The 18,364-nt window shown below is 35.9% G+C and overlaps 1 protein-coding gene and 1 long non-coding RNA gene across 7 annotated transcripts; one reads left to right on the top strand and one right to left on the bottom strand.

Moving 5' to 3' along the window:
* The first annotated feature begins 255 nt into the window (after window positions 1-255).
* Window positions 256-17,146, top strand: dtx3lb.3 (deltex E3 ubiquitin ligase 3L b, tandem duplicate 3). 6 transcript variants are annotated; one of them, XM_051913543.1, is made up of 9 exons: window positions 256-307; window positions 1,380-1,464; window positions 1,908-1,993; window positions 7,527-7,631; window positions 8,219-8,447; window positions 10,934-11,088; window positions 13,174-14,196; window positions 15,066-15,280; window positions 15,425-15,871. In XM_051913543.1, the coding sequence occupies exons 3-9, from the start codon at window positions 1,952-1,954 to the stop codon at window positions 15,654-15,656; spliced, it is 2,001 nt and encodes a 666-aa protein (XP_051769503.1). In that variant the 5' UTR covers window positions 256-307; window positions 1,380-1,464; window positions 1,908-1,951; the 3' UTR covers window positions 15,657-15,871. The 6 variants fall into 6 exon arrangements, with proteins under 6 accessions (XP_051769503.1, XP_051769505.1, XP_051769502.1 ...); XM_051913542.1 differs by lacking the exon at window positions 256-307 and adding an exon at window positions 339-773; XM_051913546.1 differs by lacking the exon at window positions 256-307 and adding an exon at window positions 339-773 and having other exon boundaries at window positions 1,380-1,647.
* On the bottom strand, window positions 4,106-10,906 carry LOC127523072 (uncharacterized). The gene is made up of 3 exons (XR_007932812.1): window positions 9,787-10,906; window positions 7,295-7,346; window positions 4,106-6,913 (listed from the first exon to the last, which is right to left on the bottom strand). It is a non-coding gene; the product is annotated as an uncharacterized LOC127523072 (long non-coding RNA).
* Window positions 17,147-18,364: the final 1,218 nt, after the last annotated feature.

Here is an 18,364-nt window from a genome sequence, read left to right as displayed (position 1 = left end):
GGTTATGTATTGCTCAAAAATTGATTTTGAATAATTTTTAACCCAAAAAAGTTACAGACTGCAGCTTTAAGGAGATTGACTGTTATAAACAGTTGACATTGTTCTATATCTGTTAGATGATTAAAACAGTAATCTGCTTCTTTCTTTGTTCCAGAGGGGAAAAAATAATAATAATGAGGCAGTAGAACTTTAAAGAGGGGAGATATGGTGATTTGTTAACACAGGTGATTATGATTGGCTGTAACTGTGGGGTTCAGGGTTGCTGGGCAAAAGGGGCGGGGTTATAGAGACAGTCACAGAAATGACAGTGAGTTTGTTCTGCTGCTGCTGTTTATGTTGTATTATGTTGTGTTTATGTACTGTATTAGGCTACACGTTTTTCGGTATTTTATATAATACATGATATTAATCTTTTTCGTGTACTGTCTGCTGTCTGTGTAGTAGGCTACAACATAACAAAATAGTTATCAGACTTATTCGAAACAGGGATTTAAATTGATAGAATGTTGCATTTTCTTATCACAAGGCAACATTTCAGAGCGTAACAAAATGCATGTATGCGCGCGCGCGAGAAACAAACAAACAAAAAAAAAAAAACATAAAAACAGTAAAGGGGAATATATAGGCCTATATTTGAGATTTGTCGCCACGCGTCGCATCGCTCCGCTCGCGCCCGCTGTAGAAAGTCCTTTTTGAAAGTGAAACATTTAATCAGCTTGAATCGCGCAGTACAGAGGTTTACAGCTCACATGTTCCAAACCTCACGGTTTTCGGTAAGTAGACTATAAGACTAAAAGACAGATTTTTCTATTTATTTGTTCTCTAATGGTTCAGTAGCTAGTTAGCATACTATTGTTGACAATAAATGCTCAGTAAATTTAATAGCCTACCGTCATTCTGGGTGTCAACAACCGCCGCATATCTACATAAAAAGTTAAAATATGTATAAAGGCAAACAAGATCCATCAAATTTAAACGAAATGTTTAAAAGTAGGCTATTTTGTTTCGCAACTATTTACAAACTATACAAAACGAAAATGAAACTAAAAACGGTCTCTTCAGCCATAACATGTTCATGTACAACATTATAGCCCATTTACGAATCAATCAATTGTAAACAATGAGTTACAATTTAACAGACGTTTTTGTGTTAATTTTAAAGTTTTAGTGTTGTCTTTTCATGAAATGCCTTTTTTTTTAAATTAATTTCCCTTAGGTTTATTTATAATGTTAGCGGATTTAAAATGTAGTAATGCAGGACAATTTCCACCATCTCTTCATCCCTCTAACCCAAATACTCAGTTTTGGGGTCGCTTGTGTCGACTCTGATTCTGAATTTGAGGAACAGGATAATAATAATTTTTATTTTTTTATTTTAGTGCTGTCGGGACATATTTAGTGGGAAACTACACACCAGTACGCCTCAAGCCATCAGATTCATCCACACAAAACAGCAGAGCTGAAGTAATTTCCAAAACAATGTTCCTACCCAAATGACTTGACGTTTTATGCTTCAATCAATAGAGTACCAAAAGTTACATAGTGTAGATTTAAGTTATTTATTAATCACTGGGCAAATTCCAATGCAAGTGAGCATCCCTATGCCCTACTCACTCCAGATAGGAGGGAGTGAGCAGGGAAAATGAGGTGAGGTGAGCGATGAAAGACTATGTCATTTCCTCTTGATCTTCACCTGTTTTCATGATGTGCAGCATGGCATCAATCATTAATTGGCTGTAAATCAAACAATAAATGCTCTTATAGGACTGGAGAGAAAGTTTTGAGTTTTGAAACTTACAATATGTTTTTATTGTACAATGTCAAAATATCAGGAAAAACCTGACACAGTCTCATGACCCCTTAAAGAAATCTGATGATTTGATTTGTTTAACTTTATTTACTTAAAGCTCAAGTTTGCTTTCGGTTGCTGATTGGAGATTCTCTCGCAGCCATGTCACAGGAACAGCCAGAGCCAGTTGACATTGACCAATATGTAAGTAACAGTAACTTTACAATTCATTTATGAAACACATATAACTTAAGAGATGAATGATTATAGATTATATAGATATATTTCATATATCTTAGGAACAAAAGTATAAGTAGTTGAGTTTTGTATAAGTTTTACATTAGTTTGGTAAGATATCATTTACAACTGATGGATATTAATCAAACTGTAAAAAATGATTAAGCATTTATAAGGTCCATCCCATATTGTTTTCTGGGGTGCATGTTGAAGGAGTGTCCTGTGTTGTTGGCAAATTCCCTTGTGTAAAGGATGTGTGGTCGATTGGGATCGAAGTTTTTGATTGTTGTCCAGTTTGGTATAAGTTCATTTATCGATTCATGAAAATGATCCCTCACACAAAACATGCACTATGGGTGGAGTTGTTTTAAAAATGGTACATTTAGCTAAAATTTTAAGAATGATATTTGACCCAGGATTTTAAAGTACACATACTGAGGGTACATGTAAACTTGTAAAGACCCCTTACAGGGGGAAAAACATTTCCAAGGATCATCTCAAAATTATAACAGTGACTGAGCTCAAAGATATGTTGTTTTGTGTGTGTGTGTGTGTGTTTTGTTTTTTGCACAAATGATCATAATACAGTACAATTTTATAATTTACCATATTTTCCAGAAAACAAGTTGCACCTGAGTGTGTCAAACTTTGTTGCGTTGTTAAGAAACACACACACACACACACACACAAACATGTAGGCTTACTATGTCCCCTCACTCCACAGTAAATCCTTAATTAATGGTATTCAGAACAAAACAAGAATGAAAAATAAGTACCCCTATAAAATAATAATAATAATAATAATAATAATAATAATAATAATAATATAGGCTACAAATCCTAAATGAATTAATTTAAATCAAAACTGAAACTGCACAGACTCTGGGCTCGCGCATCTCTCATTTGGTCCAAAGTTTCCATATTTGTAATGTAGCCTTACATTTGGATGCTGAACAATTTATGTTAACTATATATGTTAAGAAAGCTTCATACTTCAGTCCCAATATATACACGTAAATCAGCATTTTCACATGTAGAGAAATGAGATTTCGAATAACAGCAAGTCGACAGTATAATGACTGACCGGCACAGCCTTTATAGTGTACAACAGACAAATTAAATTAAGCAGAATGTTTTATATGTTCAGTTGACTGTATTTTATTGTGATAGTGAACAGGCTGTGATGTCAAATTAGCAGTGCTAGAACTGACATATTGTGTCCGTGTGTGAGGCGCCGGCACGATCATTTGGATTTTTTCTTTAGCAGTGGAAACAACTTAACACGATTATTTATGGTCAAATAGGATAAGAGTATATCATTCAAAACAATAAAGTGTCTTTTTTTTTATTTATATACATTAAAAAAAATGACTACAAAATGTCATGCCTTTGAAAAATAAAGAAAACAACAGGATGCGCTTTTTTCTGTCTTTGCCTCCTTGAACGTCTTTCTGGCGCACATGCACAAAAAATGAACCAAAACACAGAGAATACTTGACGCACAGACATGAGAAATATATCTATCTATAGAAACCTTTAAGTGCCTACTTTTTTTTTTTAGATTATTTGACGTTAAATGCATTATATAAGTCACTTTGGAATAAATAGCACATTTCAGATGATAATGCGACTTATAGTCCGGAAAAAAAAAAACGGTAGGCTATAACAAATTATTTTGTGGACCACCTGGCTATGGGTCACGGACCCCACTTTGAAAACCGCTGGACTAAGTAACATATTTTTGACTTCATAAAGGCGTAATTCAGCAAAAGGTGGCAAGTTTGGGGCACTATTACTTTTGTAACTGCAATAACTGTGGAACTTAATTATTTTTTTTTTTCTTTTGGAATTTTTAAAATCCATTTGGCTCAAAAATCAGAGGGGGCATGTTTGAATGGCATGATGACTCTGAACAAAATTTAGAAAACAGTCTACCTTGTCCAGCTTCAATTTTTGAATATTTGCCTCAAAAACCATGTGATTACAAAGAAAAATTCCAAAAATCCATGTTTATGTTATTTTATAAAATAACACTTGACTTGTACTTGTTGCGTTGGCTGGGAAGAGTAGATGCTTGGATCTAAGTGCAGCAGTTTTTATTGACAGACAGAGACACAAGGTAATCCAAACAAGGTACAAGTCCAAGCAGGGCAGAAATCCAAACAAGAAACAGCTTTACAACGGGGAGCTAAAGACTATGACTGATAACAGACTACTAAAACACAGGGGTATAAATACAGAGGATAATAGAGGCTAAAGTGTGGGTAACGAATCACTATGGCAACAAAGAGTCACTATGGGTAACTATAGAAACTAGTGTTAATTTTGTTAATAAAACATTTTTCATCATAGATTTTGTTAACAAAGTTTTTTTCCATTAAGGCCATTAAACAATAACTGTGACTATAACAACATGCAATACTGTTGACGAAAAATGAATAAAATGTAGTTAAAAGAACATTAAAAAACTTTACCAAAATGTTTTTTTTTTATTTTTGTTGAAAAAAAGAGGAGCCAAAACATTTCAGATTGCTGTACAAAACTCTATTAGGCGAGCGTTCATGTTTGCGGTTGCCAGATATCAAGAGTTCAAATCCCCCAGTCAGAGCTTTTCTGTTAAACGGACACCTTTTTGCTTTATGCAATTTGGCAACCATTCGCACACGCTCTCTGCGGAGGTGCCATGATCTGAAAACACTGACATACACTACTGTACAAGTAAGCTGGAGTTCAGCGATTTCCATTTGAGGTATTCTGCTTAAATGAAAGTGTCATTCAGTCAGTCTGTGTTCTGTCATGGATCTCGACTGTATTGTTTGCGATTGTGGTTGCTGATTGTACTTACACAACCTCTGTGTGGCAATATGTATGGTCTTTTATGCCGTTGTTTTTAATAGAGAAACATTAATGGAATTACTTGGAATTATTGGAATTACTATTAGGAATTTCTCTGTTATAATATTTGAGAGGAGGTATTTGACTAAACAAAAACAGGACAAGGTTGACTAAATAAAAGTAAATAAATAAATAAAAGTTACATTTAACAGGACTAAGACTAAGATAAAAAAAATTGCTGACACAATTAACACTAATAGAAACAAACAAGGCAGCAGTGGAAACAAAGGCAAACAGGTACTAAACACAGGAAGTGAAACAGCAACATATAAAAATAAGGGAGCGGATTACAGATGCTCCTCAAATAGAAACATGAATCCAGGCAGACCAGGGGAGGCATGGTGGGCCAGGCCTGTGTGGTGGAAGTGGGCCCTGAGACTGAAGCTGAACCTGAAGCTAAGCCAGCAAAGTAATGATCAAGGGCAGAGCAGGGAGCCAAGGTAGAGCTGGCAGTTCAGGGAGCCTAGTAGGCAGAGCAGTTGACCAGGGCATAGCCGGAGGCTCAGGAGCCAGAGCAGATCTAGGAACCAGGGTGGGCCAGCGGCTCAGGGAGCTATGGCAGAGCCGAAAATGCAGCAGGCCAGGGTGGAGCAGGCTGGGCTGGCAACCACCAAGGAGAAGCAACAGCAGGAGATCACCAAGGTGGATCATACGGAGCCAGAGAATACCAGGGTGGGGCAGACGGAGCCGGTGACCGCCAAGGTGAAGCTGAAGACCGGCAGAGGGTTCAGAGATGGCCTCCTTGGCTGTGAAAGGGCAGACTGAGAGTTCAGGCTGACATCACTTGACGGTCCACTGCCTTGGATGCCAGTCCCATACACCTCGAAATGGCTTTCATGGATTCTGGTATGGAAGCCATGGCGGCTGAGGTCTCTGAAGTGGCGGCCATGATGGCTGAGGGCTCTGAAGTGGCGTTCATTATGGCTGAGGGCTCTGGCATGGCGGCCATGACTGCTGCGGTCTCTGAAGTGGTAGCCATGATGGCTGAGGGCTCTGAAGTGGTGGCTATGACGGCTGAGGGCTCTGAAGTGGCAGCCATGATGGGTGAGGGCTCTGGCATGGCGGCCATGACAGCTGTGGTCTCTGAAGTGGCGGCCATTACAGCTGAGGGCTCTGGTGTGGTGGCAATGTCATGAGGAGGCTCATGATCTGGGTCCATCTCATGCGAGTTGAGATGCAGCAGTTTTTTTTAAACAAACGCACATTAAAGATAATCCAAACAAGGACCAAACAGGGCAGAAATCCAAACAAAAACTAGTGATGTTACATTCGACACCAAAACTCCTAAGCAAAAAAAAAAAACAGATTTCACATTAAAGCACTGTATCGGAGCTTGATTCATTTTGCCAAAAGCATGTGATCTCTAACGTCCAAAGCTTTGTTCTCTCCAGTGTTCACCTGAAATCATGTGACTGCTTCAGTATGTGGTTAAAAATAGTGAAACCCAGTGCTGTTTTCCTTACATTTTAATATTAATAATTAATTAATATATAGAGCCCAAATTAATTTAAATCTAAAACTGTTAAAATAGACAGATCACAGATTTAATTTAAAATAAATGAAACAAATACATAATGCCAGTACACCAACTCAAATTAATCACTTCGACAATGACCATTATATAAAATAAAATAAAGCATCAGTCGCAGAACCAGAAAACCAGAGGTTGTAACGGAACATGGCACTTTGGTAGGTGCTTTTAATTTTTAATGACCAATAGATGGCCATAATGTACACAGCGTTTAAAAGCTAATAGTAATGAACCCTTTTGCGATACAGTTGAAAGGGGAGACTCTGTGCTTTACAAAGCTTCATTTAACCATCACTACAAGGAACACAAATCCAGTTGAGGCAGAGGAAGATAAAAGGAACAGCTTTACAACAGGGAGAAACAGACCACTGAAACACAGGGGCATAAATACACAGGATAACAAGAGGCTAAACAAGGCACAGTTTTGGGTAATGAATCGCTGTGGCAACAAAAAAGGGTATCTGTGGAAACAAACAAGGAAGCAATGAAAACAAAGGCAAACAGGAACTAAAAATAGTATGTTAAATAACAGAACCATAGAAACAGAAAATACACATCAGAATAACAGTCCTTAAACACAAAACATGGGAAACCAGGTAGGAATTGTATCTGTAGCAGTTATTATTTAATAACTGTTGACTTAAAACTTATCAAATTTGTTGGCATGCACCTTGAACTTATAATGTGCTCAGTTTAATGTGATCAGTTTTTGTTCCAAGGAGCTACAACTATTCTGATATTGAGATTTCCCTAAACATCTTTATAACAACATTTGTCATGCAGTCTACAGTATACTGTATGTACATCTAAAGTAGGTAGAACCACAAGCCTGCTTGCCATACCAGTTCAGTGGCCTGTGTTTTGTGGGACAGGTAGTAGTTAGACAGGATCATCCTGTGGGAGAAAGAAGAATTGACAGTATCTTTTTAAAGGTTCCTGTCATCACCAGTCAGCTTCATGCCTTAATCCCAGATATTTAGTTGAAATATATAAATTGTAACTTTTTTTAATGTATTATTAAAAATATTTTTTAAAATTGTGTTTCAAGATGTTTTTTTTCCCCCTGAATGTTAGGACTTATATACAGCAGGCACAGAGGGTCAAGACTCCATAACAACTCTGGATGACACAAAGCATCAAAACGTCACAATGAATCAGCTATACTTACTGCCAGAAGAGGTATTGACTAAAGAGTAAAGATTGAGCAATAGATTTTCTGAGGATAATATTCCTACTAGAATATCGATAATTTGTTATTGATGATTAAATGCCAAAGCATAATGTACCAAATAAAAATGGATTGTTTTGTTACAATATATATAACCACCAGTTTATAAAGCTTTTCAAATTTGAAACTTTTTCAAAATCTTATTTTGCTCCCAGCCTATATTCTACTGTATCTGGAATAATCAGCATTATTTCCAACCAGTTTGGAGTTTAGACTTATAACTCACCATGCTATTATTTCTCTTAGTATTTTAAGACCTATGATGAACTACTGTGTCGGATTTAAAATGACTAATACTTCATATCTAGCTCCTAATGTCTTCATTATTGCAGCCAGTTGTCAAATTATTATTAGAGAATAAAATGCTAACAATAGAAACACTATAAAAGAACTGGATATTCTATGGTGCAGTTAATGGGCTGAATTTGACACTTCTACAAAAAAATATTCCATATGTATACTCAGGTATAAGTCAGTATTTTTCACTCGGAAATTCAGACATGTAAGTTTGCATTCATAACTGTTTTTCCAATAACAGGACATTTATACAGCTCGAGATGAAAGGCCACAACCTTCAGCACCACTGGACATTGCTAAATTTATAATCAAAGTGGACTGGACAGACCCATTTCCAAACAGATGGAGAGCAACATTACAGAAAGCCCTTCAGAGCTGTTTGCTCAGACTGGAAGGAAAACCATCTGTCCTCAGCCTTAAACTCATGGATGATCCATCCTGTGCAGAGGTGCAGATAACACCATCAACAGGTGATATTATGATTTATGAAGATTCACTTACAATATATTTTTCAATTTAAATTTCATGTTAGTATTCCAAATAGCCAAATACAGTATTTTTTCCATATTAATGCACAAGGGTAAAAGTGTTGGGGTAACACCATACTAATAACACAAATTACATTATCAGATTACTTTTCCATAAACAAAATAATGATCACAATGCTACAGTACTTTTGAAGGTACTTAAAGGGTTAGTTCACCCAAAAATGAAAATAATGTCATTTATTACACACCCTCATACCGTTCCACACCCGTAAAACCTTCGTTAATCTTCAGAACACAAATAAAGATATTTTTGTTGAAATCCGATGGCCCAGTGAGGCCTGCATAGCCAGCAATGACATTTCCTCTCTCAAGGTCCATTATTGTACTAAAAACATATTTAAATCAGTTCATGTGAGTACAGTGGTTCAATATTAATATTATAAAGCGACGAGAATATTTTTGGTGCGCCAATAAAACAAAATAATTACTTATATAGTGATGGCCGATTTCAAAACACTGCTTCCTGAAGCTTCGGAGCGTTATGAATCAGCGTGTCGAATCAGCGGTTCGGAGCGCCAAAGTCACGTGATTTCAGCAATTTGGCGGTTTGACATGCGATCTGAATCATGATTCGACACACTGATTCATAACGCTCCGAAGCTTCCTGAAGCTGTGTTTTGAAATCAGCCATCACTATACTAACTCTTTAATAATAGCTTAAGCACCTCAAGGGTCATGAACCTCCTGCTCTAAATTACAGATACCACATGCATTGGAGTAACACTGCATGTAAAAATTGGTCACTAGTTCACTATGTAGGAAATCTGGTAACACTTTACAATAAGGCCCCATTTGTCAACATAGAAAATGCATTAGTTAACATGAACTAACAATGAGCAATACATTTAAAGCATTTATTCATCTTTGATTAAATTATATATAAAATGTTTGTTACATAAAAGTTTCATGTTAGTTCACAGTGCATTAATGTTAACAAACTCAGTTTTAAAAAATGTACTACTTAATGTTAAATTTAACATTGATTAATAAATGCTGTAGAAGTATTGTTAATTTCTTTTCATGTTAACTCATACAGTTTTTAACAAATTAAACTTTTCTTTTTCTAAGTCTCATTGTTACCACGGGGTTATTTGAGGTTAGAATTAGTTTGTACACCTTACCGTTCATCAATCTTATAAAACATGGACAAAGCATAAGACTTTCATTGATCAAAGCATATATTCATCAACATCATTCAAACCAAATACAACCCTTATAACTCAATGAATAAAATGAATTGAGTCCAGAAGTCAAATGGTACCTTAAATGAGAGTCCAAGACAAAAAAGCAGTCCAAAAAAACACGATAATCCCAGCAAAAAAGGAAAAAAGTAAGAGAGAAAAAGTAAAAAAAAAAAAAAAACAACAGTCTCACCCATATTAACTTCTCAGGAATTTCTGGATTCAAAAAATAATCCACAAATGATCCCAGAAGGAGCAAACGTGATAATCCACTGGTAACAGGCCCCCCAAAAAGATCAGGTAATCCTTCAGTCAACGTGCCAGATGAAATTTTAATCCATTGCAATCGCACAGGTGAGAGCCTGCCATTTTCCAGCACCTTTGTTGGCCAGTATCTCAAGAATGCCACCCCATGAGCTACAACTTTTCTCAAAATGGCCACCCTTCCCTCTCTTACACAGAGGCCTTTTACAATAAGAGTCCTTCCTTCGATCACACATCCCAATTCAATGTAACACATCCCCTGCCTCCACAGAAAATGATTTACATACAGATAGTTTCCATAAATAACCATCACCAAAATTATAAACAAAAAAATAATCAAAACATTAATTGAAAATGTTCTCTCTTTTTCGCATTTGTGGAAGTGTCACAAGTTAACTAATATTAACAAATTATGTTAATGTTAACAAAAAGCTTATTGTAAATTCTCGGTCAATATGTAGCTTAGATTCGTACTTTGGTGTCAATGACCTTGCACATCACTGTCTGGTGAATATTTCCTTTAATAACAACTGATAATTAAACTAAACCAGCTTTCTGTCACCACTTAGTGCAGTGTTTGCAAACATTTGGATTGATTTATGGGCTGCTTGCATTGAGCTGCGTGACATTTATAAATTGAAACTCAACAGGTATGAAATAGCCTCAAGCATGACTGGTATGAAAAAGCCTCCAGAGGAGGCAAGGCAGTCTGAGCATCCTCAAGACAAACAAAATGGTTTCTTACTGCAAATAAACATCCACTAATTGATTTAATTTAGCTGTCTTATTAAAAAACTGCCCTTTGTTTCATTCTGCATAACATTTTGTATGTTACAGTTTATTTTATAGAAACATTTCAAGCAATTGCATTTTGTTTTTCATTTCAGTTTTTTGTTAAATAATTATTATTACGTATTGTTTTTAAGTGTCAGCATTAAATAAACTCTTTATTTTTCTCTGCAGCTCTAGAAGCTTTAAAAAAGCTCAGGTCTATACCTTTGAAGTTTAAACATGAAAATAAGGAAGTGACTGCATGGATTTGTCCGGATGAAACACAGTGTGTGACTGTACCATGCCAGACGTCCATGCTGTACGAGAATGGAATTCCTTCATCAAAGGTATCATGCTTACTAAATAATGGCAAAGCACACAATCATTGTCTTTCTTTATCTTTCTTTGTCCCTGTGGGGAAATCTTCTTTCAGTGTGTTTCAGTACACACTGTTCACACATAGCCTAATCAGTTTACAAAAACGTAATAACACATCCATCACCTAGTACAGTCAACTCATACTCATCATCACTAGCAATATTTTCTAAATGTCAATAAAAAACTATTGCGAAATGACGCCGTTTCCTTTAACCGAAGTTATGCGACTAAAACTCTCGCGATGAGTCATTTTCCTCTCGCTATAAGTCATTTACTTCTTTCTGAGAGATTTATTTGGAGCGTATTTGCCACGGCTTCTGGAAGCCCTTCTCCCTCATATATGCTTCCCTGGTTGCTTTTCAATATTCCAATGGATGCTTCCTCATTCCTCCAGCCTGTGACCTGGAAAATGATCAAAGAAAATCTCGAAGGCCATTTTAATTCTATAAATGCCATTTCAATTCTATAAATGCACCGCAAGGAGGTGAACGAGGCGTGAGGAAGCTTCCCGAGGAGCTATGAGCGACGATGCACAGGTGCATAGACAATTACTGTTAGTTTCTATTATGTTAATGATTAATGTTTTTTTTGTTTTTTTTTTTATTATGCAAACAGACAATTACAATATTTACAGAAGAGAAATTAAATGCAAAATACAAATACAAAGACCAGCAAAACAACATAACAGCCAGTATGATTTGGGTATGTGTGTGTGTGTGTGTTTATAATGATTAATTGTTAATAGATTAATACTATTAGTATTAGATGTCAAACTTCAATAACATAAGATCACTCGAGGCTTGAGCGCAGCTGATGACGCTTTAAACTGACGCTCGACGGATCAAGAATATTCCAATATAAAAATAAGATTTTCTTCGATTACCCTGTCCTTGTTTTTTTTTTTTTGCATCCTCTCGTTGCATCTATGGGGTGAAACTGAGGTGCGAGGAAAGAGATACATAAATAAGAAAAGAAAAGCACCCCTTGTCTCGTCTTCTGTACAAATATACCGTGCTATCTTTAAAGAATGATGATATGACTGTACGTCAGGTGACCTGTAAATGCGAAAAAACTGTTTCCATTGCAGTTTTGCGAAATGTTCCTTTTTCGAATTGCCTGAAAAACCACCTCATGCGAGCGTAAAAACTTTTTTTGCGATATTTGGGAGTTTTTGCAAAATTCACGTTTCCATTGAGCTTAATTTCAATTCGCAATTACAATTTGCGCAATTTGAAGGGTAATGGAAACGCGGCAGTTTTAATCTATGAAAAAGGGAGACTATCTTTTATTTAAAAACTTAATTGCAAGAAGGATTGTTTTCCCCTATTTTTAGAAAATACTGGCATCCTAAACCTTCGAGGTAAAAGCTCAAACTGTTTGGACAATGGGTGCCTTTGTTCTGAAATGATTTTCATGCCTTTACTAAGAGATCTAGTTTGGCAAATTTGTTCTAAACATGTCAAGTGACTACAAAACAACTTACTTGCAATAGTTTTCTAAGTGAACTCTTTTGTTCCACAGTAACATTTCCAAACCAGCAAGTATTGCAAAACGTCATATCACTTTTAATAAAAGCACTTTAAAATGCTTTTAATATTGAGACATTAACATTGACACCAACTTCCTGGGAAAATATAGTCTTTGTTTATGATTTTATTCCATTTATCCCACCTCAGTATGATCTAAGACAATCCCAAGGTATTTATACTCAATAACAATCTGTGTAACTGATTATGGATCAGTGTAACAGTATGCTCCCCTTTAGTAGTGATTACACTCACTATACATATCTCTTTAGTTTTAGAAATGTTTAGCTTGAGATTCGAAACATCACACCAAGTAATAAATTCCTACAGAACAGGTCCATGATTGTCCTTGTTCCCCTGGAGAAGATTGATTAATGCAATAATTTCTGTTCAGACTCTTATAGCAGTAGTAGTAGTAATAATAATAATAATAAACAAATCCATGACTTGTAGCAATAATTTGGGAAATTATTTTAATTTCACTATGAGTATAAAGTCCTTTAATCAAATCCCATCACTTGTTTTTAGGTGATTGGCTCTATGCCTGTGACTGCAGCATCAGAAGACACTAATAATTTTGAGGACGTTGCTGTATCTGTTAGAGCTCCAAACAAAGCTGAGACCACTAACACTGATAAAATGAGCTCTGAGACACCAGCTGTACTGACTGTCCCCCTTTATGAGTTCTGGTACATGCATCACACTTACAGAAAAGAGTTAGAACAATTTGAGAAACAGCATGGAGTCTCTATTTGTGCAGAAGTGTCCGTCTCAATCAAACATATCCAGAGCTCAAGCCCTGATTCTGTGTCTAAAACCACTGAGGACTTTCAGACACTTGTTCAGAGATGTACGGATAGTTTTAGTGACGCTGCCATAAATCATAACATGAATTCAGATATTGTGAAGCAGGCCCTTCAGGACATTCAATCAGAGGAGTCAAAGATGATGTTCACCATGTCTGCCAGTAACTGTCTGTTCTTTGGGCCGAAGAAATTTACAGATGCGATTAAAAGAGAGACAACAAAACTGGAACAAAAATATAAGGACAAACTTCAGAAGAGTGTGTTTGATGACAAGAAGAAGCAATTGATAAGTTACTCAGGGGACATTCCTCATGCAACAGGAATCAAATGGAATCCGATGCCTGATTATGGATCAGGAGCAGTGGGTGGATCAGTACGGGATGAGGGAGTAAATTTTAGAAGACAAAGTGAAGCAGATACTGGATTTAATGAAGATTCAAAAGACAATTCTAGACATGAGAGTAAAGATGCTCATGCTGAAGAGGAGACGTGTGCTATTTGTATGGACAGCTTCACCCACAAGAAAAAACTGAAATGTGGACATGAATTCTGTCGGGAATGTATAAGTGCATCAGAAAAGAGTCTGGGATCCATCTGTCCTGTGTGTAAGGAAGTGTATGGGAAATTGGAGGGAAACCAACCGAATGGAACAATGACTATAACAAAGAGCAGATCAAGTCTCCCTGGATATCCACTATGTGACACTATTGAAATCACCTACAACATTCCTAGTGGTGTTCAAACGGTAAGAATATATAAAACTGAATTTTTATTATTTTAAAAAAATTTTATGATTACACAGGGAGATAATATAGCTGATGAAAAAATCAGTGTTGTAGTTAACACACTCACTTTAACGTAAAGCTGTGTTTCTACTCCTACCCTGCAGAGGAGCTATGGTGTCATTCAGTGCAGGTATACTGCTCTGAAAAACAATGAAGCAGTATATATAGGGTTATAATCGTCCATTAAACAAAGTACCCTAATATTTTTTAAATATCGTTGTATTAACTGACTTTTTATTAATGCAGCATAGTAAATATGACAACCATCTATGGTCTTCCAGTGGTTTACATCATCGACAGTGTAACAGTATGCAGTTTATTTTCAACAAAGCAAACGAAAACACAAAAGTCTTTCATAAAAAAAGCCTTACATTTCATAATTAACAAGCAATCTTGGTGCTGACTCATTTTCCATCGTTTTTTTTTTTTTTTTTTTTTTTTGCTGAAAATCAGTGAAAACGCACAAACACAGTATAAGGCAGGGCTGGGCAAGTCTGCTTCTGAAGATTCAATGTACATTTTAGTTCCAACAATCAAACACACACATGTCTGTAAATATTAAGTAATCCTGAAGTCTTTGATTATATTGATCAGGTGTGTTTGATTATGGTTAGAACTACTGTAAAATCTGTGGGACAGTGGCTATTTAGAAGAAGAGTTGCCTGGCCTTGATATACATGTACGGTATAAATGACTGACTAATCTCAGTAGACCATTATTTATAAACCTTAAATTTTTCTCACACCTGTGATCTCCTTGTAGATCCACTTCCATTTTTATATAGTTTTGTTATAGGTTGTGGTTACATCAATTTCCTGCTTATTTTTAGGAGAAGCATCCAAACCCAGGAAAGCCTTTTAATGGGACAAATCGTCAAGCGTACTTGCCAGACAATCATGAAGGAAAAGAAGTGCTCACACTGCTGCAGAGGGCTTTTCAACAGAAACTGATCTTTACTATTAGGAAATGTACTACAGGTGCAGAGAATGTGGTCACCTGGAATGATATTCATCATAAGACCAGTAAATATGGTGGGCCTAAATGGTATGAGTTCATTAAAATCTGCTTTCAGTTGTGCATCATGTCCAGCAAAACCACTAATCAAATATTTCATATTTACTTTTTCATGCAAAATATCACTGTACGTGAAGTTTGTTGCATTTTTATTTTTCTCTTTTCTGTACACAGTTTTGGTTATCCAGACCCTGACTACTTGAAGAGAGTGAAAGATGAGTTAAAGGCCAAAGGCATTGAAACAGAAACAACAGGACTGGACAGCCAATTCAAAGACAAACTTCAGAAGAACGTGTTTGATGGCAAGATGAAGAAATCGACTGGTTACTCAAGAGAATCAAATGGAATCAGATGCCTGATTATGGATCAGGAGCAGTGGGAGGACCAGTATGGGATGATGGAGTGAATTTTAGAAGACAAATTGATACTGGTTTCAATGAAGAATCAAAAGACAGTTCTAGTCATGACAGTAAAGATGCTCATGCTGAAGAGGAGACGTGTGCTATTTGTATGGACAGCTTCACCGACAAGAAAAAACTGAAATGTGGACATGAATTCTGTCGGGAATGTATAAGAATGTCAGTGGAGAGTCTTGGATCCATCTGTCCTGTGTGTAAGGAAGTGTTTGGGATATTGGAGGGGAACCAACCGAATGGAACAATGAATGTAACAACAAGCAGAATGAGTCTTCCTGGATATCCAGATTGTGGCACTATTGAAATTACCTACGACATACCCAGTGGTATTCAAACGGTAAGAATAAGTCATACGGAATTGTGATTGACCTTTGTATTAATAATGAAAAAAAATTCACAATATACAAAATATGCAAAGCACTTTGCAGAAGGTCCGCAGGCTGTGCAATAAATCATTCCCTTAGACCTGCCTGGAAGTGTCTATTATGCCTAGTAAGACCTTGATTAGCTGGTTCAGGAGTGTTTAATTGGGGTTGGAGCTGAACTCTAGAGGACAGTCACTCTTCAGGAGCAGGATTGGACACCCCTTATGTAGGGGAAGCACAAAAACTGTAGAAAAACAATGAAAACAAACACAATATAAAGTATAAATAGCTTCTACACTTCTCACAGTTAGCAGTTATTTATAAACTAGATGTTTCACTGATATCTGTGACCTCCTTGTAGATCCCTTTCTATATTTAAATTGTTTTGTTTAAGGTTATGGTACAGTTAATACATCTAAAATCATTTTTAGAAGAAGCATCCAAACCCAGGAAAGCCTTTTCTTGGGGCAAATCGTCAAGCGTACTTGCCAAACAACCGTGAAGGAAAAGAAGTGCTCTCACTGCTGGACAGGGCTTTTAAACAGAAACTGATCTTTACTGTCGGGAAATCAACAACTACGGGTGCAGAGAATGTGGTCACCTGGAATGATATTTATCATAAGACCAATAAATACGGTGGGCCAGAAAGGTATGAAGTTCTGCTTTCAGTTATCCATCATGTTCTGCAAAACCACTAATCAAAGAATTTGTTTACTTTTCATGTAAATACTCATGTAAAATATCACCGTATTTTTATTTTTTTTATTTTTTGTCCACAGTTATGGCTATCCAGACCCTCACTACCTGAAGATAGTGAAAGATGAGTTAAAGGCCAAAGGCATTGAATGAGGATTTGATTTGTATGTTCTGTAGAAAATAATTTTTGATTTTGTTAATATTTTTTTCTGTAGAAACACAAGCATAAATAGTGATGAAAGTCAAAATATTAAATGTCACAGTCGAAGAATCTACTATAATGGAGTCAAAATGACAAATTTCGCCTGAGATTTGCCAATTTACAGGAATGTAAAAATGACTTTCATAAAGATGCCAGCATCATTATTTTATTTTTACACAGAGATTGGTAGGTCTATTAATAAAATCTGTTGACTTTAGCAATCTTTGTTTCATTATATGCCAACTGTGACAGTTCAAAAATGGCAAAAAGCACTTTTTGTGTTTTTAGCCTCAAGTTTGCATGCTTTTAAATCAAGAAATATTAAAGATATCTTAATAGGCTTCTGGTTCTTAACAAACTTTCCTTTTGAAATCTGCATATAAAAGCAGAAGTGGACAGTAGTGAAGTATTTTTACTTTACTCAAGTAAATTTAAAAAGTATCTGTACTTTATCAGTGTTTTTCTTTGGGAAGCTTTTACTTCACTACAATTCAAAGCATTATTTCAGAAATAAAAGTTGTTTTTTAACATTAATATAAGTACATTAAAAAATGTAATAAGCAGAGTAAAAATACTTCACTACTGTCCGCCTCTGTATAAAAGGCATTCTTTTTTAAATAACCGGTACTTTGGGTGTCATCATGTCACTACACTGTTGGGTTCATCATATTTATTTTCAAATAAAGCAATAGAATTTAAATTACATCCACGTTATAGCAACAAAAAACGTGAACATGAATCTCGTAAATTATTTTGCAAAGCAGCTGGTTCAGTTGCTTCAGAGCTTCGAAAAGTTTATTTTTTTCATCACTACGGACCCAATTAAAAGTTTGGAAAATTGAAACATTTTGATTTTGAATTTTGAAGCCTATAATACTATCAGCAGAAGTAGCCTAAAAAGCTAAACTCAGGCTATAAATGAACTACACCACTATCGTACGGCTTCAACTTCACCATAACTATGTTTCCGACAACTCTTCGGTCTTTATTTACAAACATTTTCCCTGAAAGTTTGAGTTAGAATAGTTTCCAAGAGCGCGATTATAAAGACAACAAGGCTGTGAAAGCGACTAGTGAATATGAGTTTACCTGTTCGGCTGATGATGTTTAAGGTCATCAACAACCTCTGTAGTCCCATTTAGACACTTGTTAGCAAGTAAAAGCCTTTTTGCTATCATATATTCTTATCAGTTTTTTTTTTTCAGTTATAGCTTTCAAAGTTTTCTGTATGTTCTAAATTAACCATGGTTAATTTTCGTATAGGCAGTACTGATGTTTAAATAAGCTGTGGTCAAATTCAGCTGCCTACAACTAGCCAGTACTACAACGAATTGAAGACAACTAAAGTAGCATAAATGAAGAAATAGATTTGTTCAAATCAATGGTAGTTATGCAATTAGTATTGGTTTTAAAAATAACTTAATGAGCCAATAAT

This window comes from Ctenopharyngodon idella, chromosome 11, assembly GCF_019924925.1.
Source record: "Ctenopharyngodon idella isolate HZGC_01 chromosome 11, HZGC01, whole genome shotgun sequence".
In the NCBI taxonomy this organism is placed as follows: domain Eukaryota; kingdom Metazoa; phylum Chordata; class Actinopteri; order Cypriniformes; family Xenocyprididae; genus Ctenopharyngodon; species Ctenopharyngodon idella.
The sequence above is the reverse complement of the archived record's forward strand: the minus strand, read 5'-3'. Positions and strand labels throughout refer to the sequence as shown.

What these genes read in the sequence shown, in the direction of transcription:
- dtx3lb.3 (XM_051913543.1), top strand. Translation starts at nt 1,952, where the DNA reads ATGTCACAGGAACAGCCAGAGCCAGTTGACATTGACCAATAT. An exon ending in TATACTTACTGCCAGAAGAG is followed by an intron (nt 7,632 to 8,218) that starts GTATTGACTAAA and finishes TTCCAATAACAG; the next exon opens with GACATTTATACAGCTCGAGA. An exon ending in GCAGATAACACCATCAACAG is followed by an intron (nt 8,448 to 10,933) that starts GTGATATTATGA and finishes TTTTCTCTGCAG; the next exon opens with CTCTAGAAGCTTTAAAAAAG.